The sequence below is a fragment of the Silene latifolia genome, chromosome 3 (assembly GCF_048544455.1).
Source record: "Silene latifolia isolate original U9 population chromosome 3, ASM4854445v1, whole genome shotgun sequence".
Lineage (NCBI taxonomy): Eukaryota > Viridiplantae > Streptophyta > Magnoliopsida > Caryophyllales > Caryophyllaceae > Silene > Silene latifolia.
The window spans coordinates 6243740-6259723 of record NC_133528.1 but is presented as its reverse complement, the minus strand read 5'-3'; the positions used below and the strand labels follow the sequence as shown (position 1 = coordinate 6259723).

Here is a 15984-nt window from a genome sequence, read left to right as displayed (position 1 = left end):
TTTTTTCGTAATTTCAAATATTTTTTCCTAATGTGGGTCCAATATATTTCTCTCTATCACTGAAAATGACAGGCTAATCAACAGCCTGTAAAGGGGTGGTACACTATAGTTAAGGCAAAAATAAACTGGCTAAATTAAGTTGGTTGTTATTAGTTCATGTTGCAATTGATGCCCACTCAATTGGGCACACTTGTTTTCTGCTTTCTTTCTATCTTCTCTTGTATTACTTACCTCAACACATTTTTAGCTCATTCAAATCATTTTGAGGTAATATACTCTACATTATATCGATTCCCCTTACCTCGCAGTTTACGGGAGTCATTGAGGTACTGGGATATTCTGTCTTTTGTATTATATTGTTACATTGCTTTAACCTTGTATTAGTAAGGCATTGTGTTAGCTGTGCTAGTTAGATCTAATTGTGTTTGTGGAAATGGCTAAGAGAATATAAATTGCATGCCCACTTGGGTTTGTGCTAATTTAGCATTTAAGGGTACGACTGCGTACATCTGAACCCCTAACCCAATACCTTTATTCGACACAAGGCGGTTTTTGTGTTTTTTGGGGGTGATTGGTAGTTGGGCACTTCTGTTTTGGGTGATTTGAGGGTAGTAAAGATGGGGAGTAGTGAAAAGTTGGCAACTTTGATGGTGGGTATTATTGTATTAGGGCATATGTGTTGTAATTCCAATGCTGGTTATACTCCACCTGATAAGTATTTGATTGCTTGTGGTTCTGCACATGATGTGGTTTTCCAAGGTCAGACTTATGTTCCTGATTCAAAGCATTCTTCAGTTAAACTGAGTAACGAGGCCGGTTCTTTTGTTGCTTCTAGTTCTGGAGCCCCCTTTCCGATTTACCAATCTGCACGCGTTTTCACCCAAACGACTACTTATGAGTTTGAAATTAAGCAAAAGGGTTTGCATTGGATTCGGGTTTATTTCTGCCCGATTGCTAATTCTGGCCATGATTTGAAATCGGCCTCTCTGACTGTCGTTACTGAAAACTTTGTGTTGCTCAGTAACTTCACATTTAAGAGCTACAAGGGTTCTTATGTGTGGAAGGAGTTTATAGTCAATGTAGATTTGGATTCATTGTCCCTGAACTTTATTCCTTCGAATAATTCAGTCGCGTTTGTGAATGCAATTGAGGTAGTTTCAATCCCAGATGGACTGATCCCTGACCAGGCTTTGGCTTTGCCATCAACACCTTTTAATGGGATTTCAGAACAGGCTCTCGAGACCGTTTACCGGTTGAATATGGGTGGGCCACTGATTACCCCTCAAAATGATACTTTGGGTAGAATTTGGCAGAATGATGTGCAATATCTGCATGTGGATAGTTCTGCTGCAAATGTTTCTGTTGTTCCGTCAACTATCAAGTACTCGGCAACTGTTAGTCCGAATGTTGCACCCAATTGGGTGTATGCCACTGCTGAGACTATGGGGGATGCAAATGTGGCCGATAGCAACTTTAATATAACCTGGGTTTTCAACGTTGATCCCGATTTCAGCTACTTTTTAAGGGTTCATTTTTGTGATATTGTCAGTAAATCACTGAACCTTCTTGTTTTCAACTTGTATATTAATTCTGAATCCGGGGGAAGTATAGACCCGTCAAGCTTCACTGGTGGTCTAGCTGTGCCTTTCTACAGGGATTTTGTTGCTAATTCTTCAGATTCCGGTCTGTTGACTGTTAGTGTGGGCCCAGACTCTGAAGCTGAAGTCGGTCAAGCTATCTTGAATGGGTTGGAGATCATGAAGATTAGTAATGATGTTAGAAGCTTGGATGGGATTTCTCCTGTAGAACATCTTCTTCCTAAATCAGCATCGAGAAAGAAAAGTATCTCGATAATCATAGGCTCAGTCGCAGGTGGAGTAGCTGCAACTTTGGTAATACTTCTATTTGGTTGCTGCTTTGTTTCTCGAAAATCAAAGACTAGTCAACAAGGGCAATCATGGTTACCTTTGCCCTTGTATGGAAATTCCCTGACCATGACAAAGATGTCTACAAATTCTCAAAAGAGCGGTACAGCTAGCTGCATTTCACTAGCGTCCACCAATTTTGGTCGATTTTTCTCATTCCAGGAAATCATGGATGCTACAAATAAATTTGACGAGAGTTTACTACTTGGAGTTGGTGGATTCGGAAGGGTTTATAAGGGAACACTCGAAGATGGGACTAAAGTCGCTGTCAAGAGAGGGAATCCAAGGTCAGAACAAGGTATAGCTGAATTCAGAACTGAAATTGAGATGTTGTCTAAGCTAAGACATCGTCATCTTGTCTCTCTTATTGGGTATTGTGATGAGCGATCTGAGATGATATTGGTCTATGAATACATGGCCAACGGACCTCTCAGAAGCCATCTTTATGGCACGGATCTCCCGTCTCTTTCTTGGAAACAGCGGCTTGAAATATGCATTGGGGCCGCAAGGGGACTCCATTATCTCCATACAGGTGCATCTCAGAGCATTATACATCGGGATGTTAAAACCACAAATATTCTCTTGGACGAGAATTATGTGGCGAAGGTGGCTGATTTTGGTCTCTCTAAAACAGGACCTTCTCTAGATCAAACTCACGTTAGCACTGCGGTTAAGGGGAGTTTTGGACACTTAGACCCAGAGTACTTTAGAAGGCAACAATTGACCGAAAAATCTGATGTATACTCATTTGGGGTGGTCCTAATGGAGGTTCTCTGTTGTCGACCGGCTTTAAACCCTGTGCTCCCAAGAGACCAAGTCAATATTGCCGAATGGGCAATGACTTGGCAGAAGAAGGGCATGTTGGATCGGATCATGGACTCAAACCTTGTAGACAAGGTTAATTCTGCCTCGTTGAAGAAGTTTGGGGAGACTGCAGAGAAGTGTTTGGCCGACCATGGAGCTGATAGGCCATCAATGGGAGACGTCTTATGGAATCTCGAGTATGCCCTTCAGTTGGAGGAGACGTCCTTAGCTCCTACTGAACCTGATGACAACAGTACAAATCATATTCAAGGTTTGCAATTGTCGTCATTTGAGCAATTTGACAACAGTACTTGCATCGTTGATGGTGCTAATTCTTGTACTGATGATGACGGTGAGGATGCTACAACGAGTGCTGTATTCTCTCAGTTAGTAAACCCTCGTGGAAGATGAGCATGCATTGAGGTCTGCGAATGCTCCTCCGCTAAAAGATCAAGATGATAAAGAAGGTTAATATAGTTAATTGCAATTGCTATTTTTTATAATTGTTCTTCATTGTTTTTCCCCATCTTGATTTGTACACTAAGAGGATGGATCAGATGAAGTCCATCCGATACTGGTTCTGAAATCACCATACGAAGCGTTCTATTTTCTGTTCATTCTTCTACTTGATATGGATTTTACTTGCCATTTTGTATTACAGTTCTACAGTACAGAAATAAAGCACAATTTTCTGAACATGAATGCCTTTATGATTTTGACCTTTTTACTAATGCGGATTCTAAAAATACAAACGATTTTTTTGCTACTCGTTCCTGTTCAGTTGAATTTGGAGTAACAGTGCATAAAGTAGGTAATTCTTACTCATTCTTTCATGTTTCCGATTTAATAAAAGTTTCAAAAGCGGAAATCAAATATAAGCTATGTATGGAGATTATTGCATGTTTTCTCATTTCCTGCAAACTATGCCATTACCACTGGATGTACTGCCAGTGCAGTCTAACATTCCCAGGTCCTTGAGAAACGAGACGTCCTGGCTCATAACACCAACGGGGGAAAACCTGCAGGACTTGCAGTCTGGAGTCAAAAGTGTTGACGTTCTGTATTTATCTTCTCCGCCAACCACTGGCATTGCGACACCTGGCTTTGCCGGGTTTTTGAAATCAGGTTGGTAAGTCCTTCCAATCACCCCTTCAACTTCTGATGAAAGTCCAAAGAATCGAAATTGCACCTCCAAGTGAGCGAAACAGTTATCTGAAGGTATCTGATAATTGTGAATCCTGTCATCCTCTTTTGTTACAGGAACAACATTGACTGATATCTCTGCAATTTCAGCAACAGTGACAATGACACTGTTCAGTTTATCTGTTCTCTCTACTTTCAGGTTGCCGGCAGTCCAGTTGGATGGGTACCCTTCGGGAAGATCTAACTCCTGCCCGTCATAAGAGAATTTCAGGTGATCAACTTCATCATCCCATTGTGCAGCTGGTGTGGCCTCAAGAGAGAAACTGTGAGAATCGAACAAGATTCCTAGGGCTTGAATCCATGTGTAGTCTCTTGTTCTACCAGCTGGTCGAAGGCCAATGAATCGGGCATTTACTTGGAAATTGAGATCTGAAACTAAACTGAAGTGTTGATTACTCTTGCCATGGAAGTAGAAAACTATTCCATCTCCACCTATGAAGCGAGGATCCAAGCACGCTGCTCCACGACCACTGCAATTTGGCTTGCGATCTATAATTGTCATCCAAACCATCGTAAGCAACACGTACTTACTTAGATTATATAAATTTATTCTGCAGGGCTTACAATATGGCAATATATAGGAAAATCACAAAAAAAAAAATGATACTCGCACTCCGTAGTAGAAAAAGCTAGATAAACCAAGTGGTAGCCGGGTTAAACCTTGAAGCTTGTAGAAATGCAGGAGTTGAAAGGTCCCGGGTTCGACTACTAGCTGGGGCGATGATCACTTGGCCACTGCAGCCCCCGAAGGGGGTGGCTTACATGGTCCATGTGGTGGTGCGGGGATGCATGGGCCCGGGGGGACTCAACCCTTTCGTCATCAAAAAAAAAAAAACAGCTAGATATAATAAAACAATGGGTAAGAGGACTCACTTCTACATTCAGCTTTGCATATCGGGTTATTGCAGTCTATATCACAGACTTTGGCTCTGGGATTTGTCGGGTTTAACGTAGGACACTGTCTGGGACAAGTGATCCGCTTAAGGAAACAAGGGCTTTTGCGAGTAACGCAAGTCCTAGTCTGTGCACGTACTACTGGTGGTGGAGGCGATGTTTTTGACTGTACTGTTATAAAACAGGAGATAAAAACCAGGAAGACGATTGATAATAAACAGTTGATGCTTGAGAACTTCATGTTTTTTCCCTGGATACTTAAAATACTGATCCTGTAGTTCTTATAGGAATAAGCTAGTGGGTTTTTGTTAATACATTTGTTAGTTGTATTATACCTGTAAGTTTTCTGCACTTTATTTTCTGGTATAATTCAACCTAGTAAAGTGAATATTCAAAGTTTTTCACATGTGACATGAAGCTAGTTGGGGTTAAAATAGTAAAATACTTTGCGTTAATATTACTCTTGGTCAATGCTTTGGATTTGAGTTCAAGTTACCACATTCTTGTATAGAAAGGGGCTGAGAGTAACATGGGAGGTTAGCACTCGTAATCGTGTTTGAACTCGGTTACATATATCCGTCATGGTTAAGCTGTTATCGGTTGTCAGATCTCTGGCTGAGTTTTGCTCCAAGTGACCTGAACTGACCTGCTCCAAACAGACCGAAGATATCCAAAATGATCCAAGCCAAAAAATAACCCGACCTAAAGTGACCCGATCCGAAAAAATCGAACTAAAAAATGATCATATAACTATTGACCTGAAAATGACCCGGCTCGAAAGGAACGGACCCAAACCAAACCAAGTGGCCCATTTGTCAGATCTAGGTGTGGCATACAAATCGATTTTGTGTGCGTAAGCTTCGGTCCCGAGTAATAGAAGGGCACAAATGTGGTGGACATGTTCGAATCGCAAATTGTTAAAAGTGAATTCTATCATGTTGCTTACTGAAAATACATCACACACATTCTATAAGAGCGAATTGCGAATTGATAAGGACGTATTCATAGCGAATCCGGTAACACCATAGTTCAAGTTAAGACATTCCAACAGATTGCTTTGCAAGGGTCCATGTTTCATAGTCCACATATGTTTGGTTCTTGACCAATTTATGCAAGGCTGTCCAAAATGTAAACAATATTTTTGTGGGGTTGACCTAAAAGCATTGACCCACAAGACAAGGCAGAGTCTCAGTTAATGAACATGTACCTGATAACTTTTGACATAAAAAGAACAAAGATGTGCATTTTTATCCCAACTTCTGAAGAAATAGGATATAATAATGCTGGAATTGAACCTGACCACTTCACTTTATTCCGGTAAAAGGGAAATAAACTAATAAAGCTTGCGGAAATATAAAGATATTACTTCCTCCGTGATCATTTCTTTAGCTTTAATCAAAATACCCTCACAAGGAATAAAAAAGGTAAACAAATGGTCAGGATGTATTGTATGGAGTATGTATCATTGTATCTTCATTCATACATCTTGCAAAAACATTGTTCCAGGCAACCCAGAGATACAATGACATACTGCAAATGGTCAACATTCAAATATGCACACCATGTCAATCAAGCTACAAAAACTTGGAATGGTTTCGACACAAATACTTAAATAAGACCGTCTTACATTTTGTTTTTTTGTGAGAATGGGTCTGTCTCATAGAATTGCAGGATGAATCTCTAAAACCAGTATGACTGACTTGGAGGGATTACCTTATACATACATACACGAAGGGATGGAACATGGAGAACATACATAAATTACTTAAATTTATACGGGCTTTTCCAGTAGGGAACTAGCAGCTTCAGCGGTAATTTTCATCCAAACAATATACGGAGTAAATAACAGCAAACACTCGGGCTGCTCAAGGAGCAAATCAACTCACTAGATATACAGCTAATATGTGGGGCGAGGCATGGTTTATAGACGTGATCGAATCATTATCCTTTTCTTGTTTGGCAACATTAAGTCTTTGTCCTTCAACTGCTTAGGTGGTGACGAGTCCAATGACATTGGCTCCATCTTTTCAGATCCTACTCCGATTTTATGTTTCACACTGCTCATCTCTTCTTGCATCTCTTGTATCTTGGTTTGGTTCTCCTTTTCTCTTAGATTAGTAACATGTTTTTCACTGTTGCTACATGGATTTAAGGGGCCTTGATCCTTTATTTCTTCTTGCACTGTTTTATGCAATCTCCTGCGACCTGCAAACACTCAAAAGAGTAAGACGGGGAAGAAACAAATGGATATAATGGTGCAATTGTTTTTTGATAACTTGAAAGAAAAAAAGAAGCCTTGAAATACAGATTCGCCAAACAGGGTCGGGTGATTCTGGCTTGGAACAAACTATGGATCAACTCAATATAGGTTTGGGGTAAATACCCAGGTCAATACGGCCTTGATCGAGTCAAGGTCAGATATACAACAACAACAACAACATTACCCCAGTGCCTCAAAGGCTCCCGCAAATTGCGGCAGCCTTACCCTTGTGTTAGCAACACAAAGAGGCTGTTTCCGAATGACCCAAGCTGAAAATTGCGTCGAGAACTGCATCGAAGGACCGCTACTTCACAAAAGAAAGAAGAGCAACCGCTTTAGTGAGCCATTTTGATTTATTCCATTAACCAAAGAGTAATGAGACAAGGTCATAGATATGAAAGAAAGAAACCTAAGTGAGATACATAATTCTTTGACATAGACATATCATAGATCTTGATGCAAAATTTGATTTTATTGCGACCTCAATGATCGTCTGTAAAAGCAGTTGAAGCAATGAAAGTAATAAGTGTTGCCTAACGGTAGGACGATGACTTCAAAGACGACAGACTACAGAAAGTAAAATAAACGGGAACATGATCTTTTAAGTTTAACCAAGATCCAAACTCCCTATGGTAATGGCCAAGGTTGCTCACGAATCCACATAATCATATCTTCCTCATCAGATATTGTTACCAGGAGGTAGAGCCGTAGAGGAACATGAAACCAAGAACAGCCGTTATGTTCTCAAAAATATTTGAACGAAATGAGCTGGACGTGTTCTGGTCCTCATACTACTTGTGTTGAAACTGTAATGAGCTGATGGTCTAGTTTAGAAATACATTTCACAATAGAGTACTGCTAAATCAGCATTGTCTGGGATGTCGAGTTTCTCACAATATAGCAGAACGAAAATGAAGCATCAAAATAACCTCCATAGCCCATAGGTCAAAGTTATACAACTTCTTTAGCAACAGTTACCATCCTAAGCTATAGCCGACACGCGATCATCATACAAAACATATTAATTCTACCAAAAACACTAGCCATCCTAAGCTATAGCTGAAAGACGATCATCATACAAAACAGATAGGTAAGTTATACAACTTCGCAAACAACACTTACTATCCCACGCTAGCTGAGACGCGATCATCATACTAAACACATTAATTCTACCAAAAAAATCGACACTTCGTAATCAGTACGCTATCAAACTCCACTCTACTCTAACCACAGAAATCATAACATACTCGCTAAATTGGCTGCACTTTTTCTAATTGCGAAGTATAGCCATTCGATGCAGTTCTAGACGCAATCACGCAATTGTTATCCTAATCATCACAGTTTATCAAAAAATACGGAAACAGACATCAAATTAATACAGAAAAACACAGATACAAAGATCGCGATGTAGGAAACCCTAAATTGAAACTTAAATATGTAACAGAAATTCACAAAGGAGAAGGAATAACCTAAATCGGATTTGGAGGAGAAATTGACAGCGAAATCGACTATGTATTTTCCGAAATCGTCTAAAATCCGGCCGATTTTCAGGCGGCCACCATGGACGTTTGGCTGAAGCTTTTCGTGTTCCGAAACGGCGGTGCGATCTCGTGAAACAGAACTCATCGTCTCTCGAAACGTTTCGCGTTTGTCAGTTCACCAAGGATCCGAGGAATGAGTCACCAGTTAGATAGTTAGACTTGTAAATATACTCGAAGTGTGGTTTGAAATAATCGTCGACTCGATTTGATAATGAACCGACTCGATCTACTCGATATTGGGTTTGAAATAAGATGATGCTTCTTTTGTTGTAACTCAGGGCTATTTAGGGAGTGTGGTCGAATTTTGGGTCATATGAAACTCCATATGAATCATAAAATGATACTCTCTATCATTCACTTGAATCATTCCGTTAATTGAATACGGAGTATATGCAAGTAGTATTTTATTCAATTTTTATGAATGATGAACCCGAAAATAACATGATCTGAATTTAAAAGGTCAAATTAGTCCATCAGAAACCAAAAATCTTCGAATTTGGATCAACTTATCATAAAATAGACTTGGTAACGGTTGTGTCTAAAAAAGGTGCCTTTGATAATTATTCTTTCAATAATATATTCCGTAGTTTTATAATCTCCTTGTGAATTAATCGGCTTTTGTCAAAACCTATGTAAAATCAACCAACCGCAGACAAATTATTGAAGTCCTCTTATTTCATGTAGTAGTTCATCAGCATCAAACTACCCAATACGGGTCCAATATATCACCTATTGTTTTTTTTTTAACCATTTTCATTGTAGCGCTCTGTTTTTTTTGTTGCGAGTTTTGATCCCATGGGTCATCAAACGACGGTCAACAATAATGCAACAACGCATGATTCATGTTAATAACTACGAACCTTTACAAAATCCGCAAAAGACTATGACTTCTCGACTTCTCGTTGCTAACCCAAGATTTCTTCTCAAAACGATAAGATTACACAAGGACTTGGGCACCTACACTTGACGAGACGAGTTTTATCAACATTCTTCGCCTTGTTAACTCTTGCAAATCCTCAAAAAACCAATTCAACAAACATAAGGTCATGAACAATGAAATGCGTACGCCTAAATAAATCATGAAATATTGTAATCACCATCATACTAGTACAGTCGGTATCTAGTATTACTATCAGAATTCAGAATCAGGGTTGTAGCAAGATAATAGATTAATCTACTAACTCTATACAGGAAGTGAAACTAAAGCCGCCTTGAAGAAAACTTTTTGCAACTCAATCGTACAGTGATTTGGCTGATTGGACTCTTGCTCTCTTGGTCTCAAGCTTCACTTCCTTTTCCGATTTCTTCTCAGTTTTTGAGATTGCTTTTGCAATCGCTTTCATCTTCCTCACATTCTTCGACCTCTTCATTTGAACTCCCTTCTTTACTTTCCTACAAGATAACAACGATGAGATCAGTATAATCTTTTTTATGGAAAAAATAAGAAATTGAAAAAAGAGGAATTAACTTTCCATAACCTCAAGTAAAGAGTTATCCAAAAGAATAAATGTGAATCGAAAGGCTAACTCTCAATTTCGTCGATCTAAAGCATCTAACTCTCTCACAAAGAGTTATCTTTTATCCCTCTATCGTAGGCTCTTCACTAAGTAACTCTCCACATTTTAGAGATAAAACGTAGTATATACTCCCTCCGTCCCGGTCAATTGTTGTCCTTTGGTTTTGGCACGAAGACCAAGGAAAGAGGAGGAGGTCAATTACTAAATGACAAGTGGGATAAATTGAGAGTGAATAATCAAATTGCTCATCAAGTTCATTCTTAAAATAGAAAGGACATCAATTGGCTGAGACCCCCCAAAATGAAAAAGGACAACAAATGACCGGGACAGAACAGAGGGAGTACTACAATACAGAAAGTGATGGCATCGTTAAGGAAATGCAATGCATTTCATCTTCAGCATCGACTAATTTGAACAAACTGCACTATAGTGAACAATGCAGTACAGATTTATACAGCATAACCTTTCTCCATCGGTTACACACTCGTTTCCTCCCATGATCAGCTAACAGTACAAATTTATACAGCATAACCTTTCTCCATCGGTTACACACTCGTTTCCTCCCATGATCAACTACGAGTATAAAGACCTCGTTCTTACGGACTTAATTTCAGTTGACTTCAGTTCTATTCTGCAATTCATCGGAAAATTTCCGTCCAAAAGAACAGCGCCTTAATAATATCCGCCTTATAAATTCACACTAAATAACGCGTATCGAAACACTTGCAAAAAATTAAAACCTATTCCGTACTAATTGATCATACATTACAGAATTAAAATCGGAAAAATTAAACATATGATTACTGCATATAATACTAACCTAGTTAACGAATCAGAAACTTTAGCTGCAGATTCTGAAGTATCCATAGCTGAAAACAACATCACATATATAAGAAAATCATCAAAATTCTACAGAAATTAATAAAATTGGGGGAATCGTAAAAAAATAGAGGAAAAGAACCTTGAGGTAATTCGGAGACGGTGGTTTCGGAGGTGTCCATGGGAGATTTACCGGATTTATCCTTAGACTTTTTGTTTCGATTTTTCGCCATTGTTGAGTGCTTCGTAGAGTAGAGAAATTGGGGGCGGAAGTGATAATGATAAACCCTAAAAAATTGGGGGTTTTGATTTATTTGAGTGGTGAAGTTATGTAAGTGTTTTGTTTAAGGTATGGGCTTGTTGTAGTATTGTCTACACCGTTAATGGCCAATGGGCCTTGGCCCTTGGGGTTTGACTCATTTGGGACTCCATCGTCACGGTTATTTCTTTACGTCTGCTTTTTTGGTTCTGAGATTGAGGAATTATGGTGATGGACGTTACAAAAATTATAGTGGAAGCATATTGAAATGGCCGAGGTAGCTAAATAAGAAAGGTAATGAATTGATCGGGACGAAAGGAGCAATGAAATGTGCAGTTATATTGAAAAAAGTGATATGATCGAAGGAATTTGACTTTGTGACGGTAATTTGTAAGCATATGCTGACTAAAGTTTACAAAATTAATAATGTAGACGGGTTTTAACCAGGGAACAAACCCTTACGGAGATAGCATGCAAATAAGTATTCTTGTGAGATTAGCGGCCGGAGACATTTGTTTTTTTAGTTAATTTTTGGGGTAAACATTGGCAATTGTGTTGCGCTTGTGTTTTTAGTTAATTTTTGGGGCAAAAGATTGGTAATTGTGTTGCGTTCGTGTGATTGTATCATTGTAACAACCTCGTGACTGTTGGGAGAGCATACGCTTCCGGGATCCAAGATAGATGCTAGTTTGTGTATTACTACTATGATCTCATTCTAATTGTTGTAAATTATTGTAGGTATAGGTGGAAATTATAAAGGAATGTATTCGGTAATGTATAGTAGAAAAACGAGTCGGACATAACAAGAAAAACTTTTAATTCAGGCAACACAGAAATCCATGCATAAATAATCTCGTAATCTTGTTGAATATATTAATTAATAATTAAGAGTAAAAATGTACAATGTACTCGTAGTTTTTTGTGATTGTGAGCTTTCTAGAAAAATAACTTTTTGAAATAAAATAGAGTATCTAAGCTTTTTAAGAACCAACTTGAGGTTAGTTTGAAACTAAGATAATGATAACAAAGATTTAGTCAAAATTATGGGGAAAATTATGGAGTACTTAAAACATAAGAATTTATGTAGAAAGATTTGGTCCAAACAATGGGAAAATTATCATGCAATACAAACAATATAATAAGTCGATTAACAAACTGATTTCCACAAAATGCAATCAAACATTCACGTCGTAGGTCCCAAATTGGATCCATCAAATTATCATTCAAATAGGGGGATCCAAATTCCGATAAAAAATATTATAAAATCATTTTGCAAGAGACTTACTTCTACTAGTTATTCACCGATATTTCTTTTCGGTTGAAAGAACCTGAACTAAACTAAATTAAACTTAGGTCGTGTTATTTTGGACTTAATTTCAGCTCATTTCAGTATAGTTCAACTCTCTTCAGTTCGGTTTAATTCAACTTCATTCAGTTCAGCTCAGCTATTCTATTCACAAATTAACTCTTACTAGTTACTTCAGTTCAGTTCAGTTTAACTTTAGCTCCATTAAGTTCAGTTCAGTTTAACTTTAGCTCCATTAAGTTCAGTTTAGTTCAGTTCCATTAAGTTCAGTTCTATTCAGTTCAGTTCAGCTCTAATAAATTCGGTTCAGTTAAGACATTTTCAGTGCAAAAGAACAAGACCTTAATAAAGTTAAGCTGGATTGAACTAAAGTAAAAGTTAATTTGTGAAGAAAAGAAGTAGTACGAACTGAATGAAACTAAATTAAACTGAAATTAAGTAAGAAATAATAGAGCATAAGTCAAATTAACAAAGTGATATCCACAAAATGCAATAAAACAATCACATCATAGGACCCAAATTGGATCCATCAAAATATGATACAAATGGAGAGATCCAAAACGGAATGAAAGATAAAGAAATAAAATAAGGTACAATACTCGTGGTATGTCTAGCTTTGTAGGAAAGTTAAAGTGATTTTATTTGAGGAATTCAGTAAGTTGTGTTTTGGTAATTAGTGCGTAGAATCATCATGATGCATGTCGATAAGATTGGCGTCAATAGTGCTTCACTCAAGTAATAACGTTACGTAAAAGTAGTTTTGTCACCCTTGCTTCTACACACGTTGTCACTAATGATTAATACTTCCTCCATTCAACTCCAAACTACCATAGTACACTTTTCACGTTTGCCAACGCATGTTTTGCGCGGTAAATATCATTAGCTACGTATATGCAAAAATTATAAAAGTTACATATTTTTAATGTACTCGTAAAGACGAATCAAATAAGATCCCACAAGAATATATTTTCTCTTATATATTGAGAGAAAATTGCAATTGAAGATTCATTTGTGAATAGTATGCAAAAACCAAATTGGTAGTTTGGAGTTGAATGGAGGAAGTACTTTGTACTCACCCAATAACTTGTGAGAGGCTTTGTGGAAACAGAATACTCCCTCCCATCCAAATCAAAGGTTACATTTGACTTTATTACCTTTGTCGAGACGCGTTTTGCAACGTGAATATCTTTAGTTACACATTATTAAAAATTATAAAAACTTAATATTCTTATTATAGCATTCATGACGATGAATCAAACAAGATCTCGCATGACTATGTTTTCTCTTATACATTACTAATAATATCAAAGATTCTCTACAATCATGAATAGTGCCAAAAAATCAAATGTAACCTTTGGTTTGGATGAGAGGGAGTACGTTTTAACTCTTGAGATAAAAGCGGGTTAAATATGTTTTGATTTTAAGATAAATTTTTTTGTTAGTTCTTAGATATTCTCATTCGGTTGTGCTTTTTCACATACGGATTTTACTCTTTCACCCACACTTTCGTGCCCCACCCAGTGGATCACTTACCACCACCACCTCCGTAGCCGGCAGACACCAGTCGGCTACCGAGTTCGACCAACAATGACGTCAATTAGGTCGGTTTTGTCACCAATCTCCCAAACTATAACCCTAGAAATTAAACGACACATTCCCAAAACTATTAACAAAAACTAATTCCAGATCCTCGGCTCAATGGCAAGAAGAAAATAACTTGGAGTGAAGAGACAACTGACAATAGTGATAATCATGACAACGAACCCATGAACAAACGCTAGTGCTGATTACATCATCATGATTGGTGCTCATATGTTGATAACGGCATTGGTTCAAGTAATTGTGTCGTCAATGAATCGGTTCAATTTGTTAATTAATTAATTTATTGATTAATTCACCAATGTTTCGATTCTTATTTCTGTCAGAATGTGAAAATCTGTCTAAAAAGTAAGTTATCATGGTAATTTGCGAAGTAAGAATCATTGTTCAATTTTTGAGCAACTGGATTAGATTTTAGGAAAAATATTGGAATAGGTTTTAGGTAAGAAGGGTAGTAGATGGAAAGGTAATGAAAAAGTGTATGTGAAAGAGTAAACTCCGTATGTGAAAAAGTAATTCCGTTCTCATTTTGTCTATTTATTATGCGTACTTGACCTATTTTAAGTTTACGGTAGATATCTATAAAACTATATTAAAAGGGTAATCTTAAAAGACCACGTAGACAAAGCCACATAGGCGAAGAAAAAGGCCACGCGTGCATTACGAATGCCACATCTATAAATCTATATAATCTATACTATATAGTTAAAAGACAACTTAATACATTTAATTTTTTGCCATTTAGGATTATCATAATTAAATTCTATTAATTTATATTGTTAATATTAAGGCTACTTTAATAAATTTATTAAAATTCATTATAAGGTTTAGTAATATTTTTTTTTGTGTGGAAACCATAAGATCATGATTTAAATTATAAAAATAAATTAAGAATTTAGTCTCATCATTTAAATCATTCAATTTGTTCATCTAACTCCTCCTTAACCATGAATATAGTAGCTAAAAGGTCTTATATGGTAAATAAAAAATCTAATAATTTGGATTATAAAGCTACTAATATCTACAAATTTATAAATATAATTAAAAGGAAAACCAAAATATCTATCATCATCAATATGTCATATTTTAACTACATAGTTAAAAGGCAACTTAATACTTTTAATTTTTTGCCATGTAGGATTATCATAATTAAATTATATTAATTTATATTGTTAATATTAAGGCTACTTTAATAAATTTATTAAAACTCATTATAAGGTTTAGTAATATTTATTTTTGTGTGGAAACCATAAGATTATGATTTAAATTATAAAAATAAATTAAGAATTTACTCTCATCATTTAAATCATTCATTTTGTTCATCTAACTCCCCCTTATCCATAAAGATAGTAGCTAAAAGGTCTGGTATGTAGTAAATAAAAAATCTAATAATTTGGGTTATAAAGCTACTAATATCTACAAAATTATAAATATAATTAAAAGGAAAATCAAAATATCTATCATCATCAATATGTCGTATTTTAATTACATATACAAGATAACTTTTTAAACGACTTTCATGCAAAGTGGAGTTTGTAAGAAAAAAAAAATTAAAAAAAAATTAATAATAATAATAATAATAATAATAATAATAATAATAATAATAATAATAATAATAATAATTGTTCCAGGTGTAATTCCAGAGCAAATATTGTTACCACCCGTGGCTTGTAGAATGATGTCTTGAATTGAATCCCTCGTCTTTATCGTTCCACTCGGCCTCTCCTGCAACAATGAACGAACTGAGGGCTTGGCTTTATGCCAAGCGTACTCACTCCGACGCTCAAGTCAGTAAACTTAGAGGGGTAAGTTGTTGTTACTTGGCTAAGGATGTATTGTAGAGAGATAAGGAAGATA

The 15984-nt window shown here is 36.8% G+C and overlaps 3 protein-coding genes and 1 long non-coding RNA gene across 4 annotated transcripts; 1 reads left to right on the top strand and 3 right to left on the bottom strand.

Moving 5' to 3' along the window:
• The first annotated feature begins 93 nt into the window (after positions 1-93).
• On the top strand, positions 94-3425 carry LOC141646943 (receptor-like protein kinase THESEUS 1). The gene has a single exon (XM_074454951.1). The coding sequence runs from the start codon at positions 618-620 to the stop codon at positions 3138-3140; it is 2523 nt and encodes an 840-aa protein (XP_074311052.1). The 5' UTR covers positions 94-617; the 3' UTR covers positions 3141-3425.
• Positions 3417-5214, bottom strand: LOC141646944 (uncharacterized). Its single transcript, XM_074454953.1, has 2 exons — positions 4806-5214; positions 3417-4421 (listed from the first exon to the last, which is right to left on the bottom strand). Exons 1-2 carry the CDS (start codon positions 5065-5067, stop codon positions 3637-3639), a joined length of 1047 nt encoding a protein of 348 aa, XP_074311054.1. The 5' UTR covers positions 5068-5214; the 3' UTR covers positions 3417-3636.
• Positions 5215-6403: 1189 nt separating this feature from the next.
• On the bottom strand, positions 6404-9017 carry LOC141646942 (uncharacterized). The gene is made up of 2 exons (XR_012545650.1): positions 8556-9017; positions 6404-7031 (listed from the first exon to the last, which is right to left on the bottom strand). It is a non-coding gene; the product is annotated as an uncharacterized LOC141646942 (long non-coding RNA).
• Positions 9018-9674: 657 nt separating this feature from the next.
• On the bottom strand, positions 9675-11295 carry LOC141646941 (uncharacterized). The gene is made up of 3 exons (XM_074454950.1): positions 11106-11295; positions 10965-11013; positions 9675-10019 (listed from the first exon to the last, which is right to left on the bottom strand). The coding sequence occupies exons 1-3, from the start codon at positions 11194-11196 to the stop codon at positions 9860-9862; spliced, it is 300 nt and encodes a 99-aa protein (XP_074311051.1). The 5' UTR covers positions 11197-11295; the 3' UTR covers positions 9675-9859.
• Between the last annotated feature and the right edge of the window lie 4689 nt (positions 11296-15984).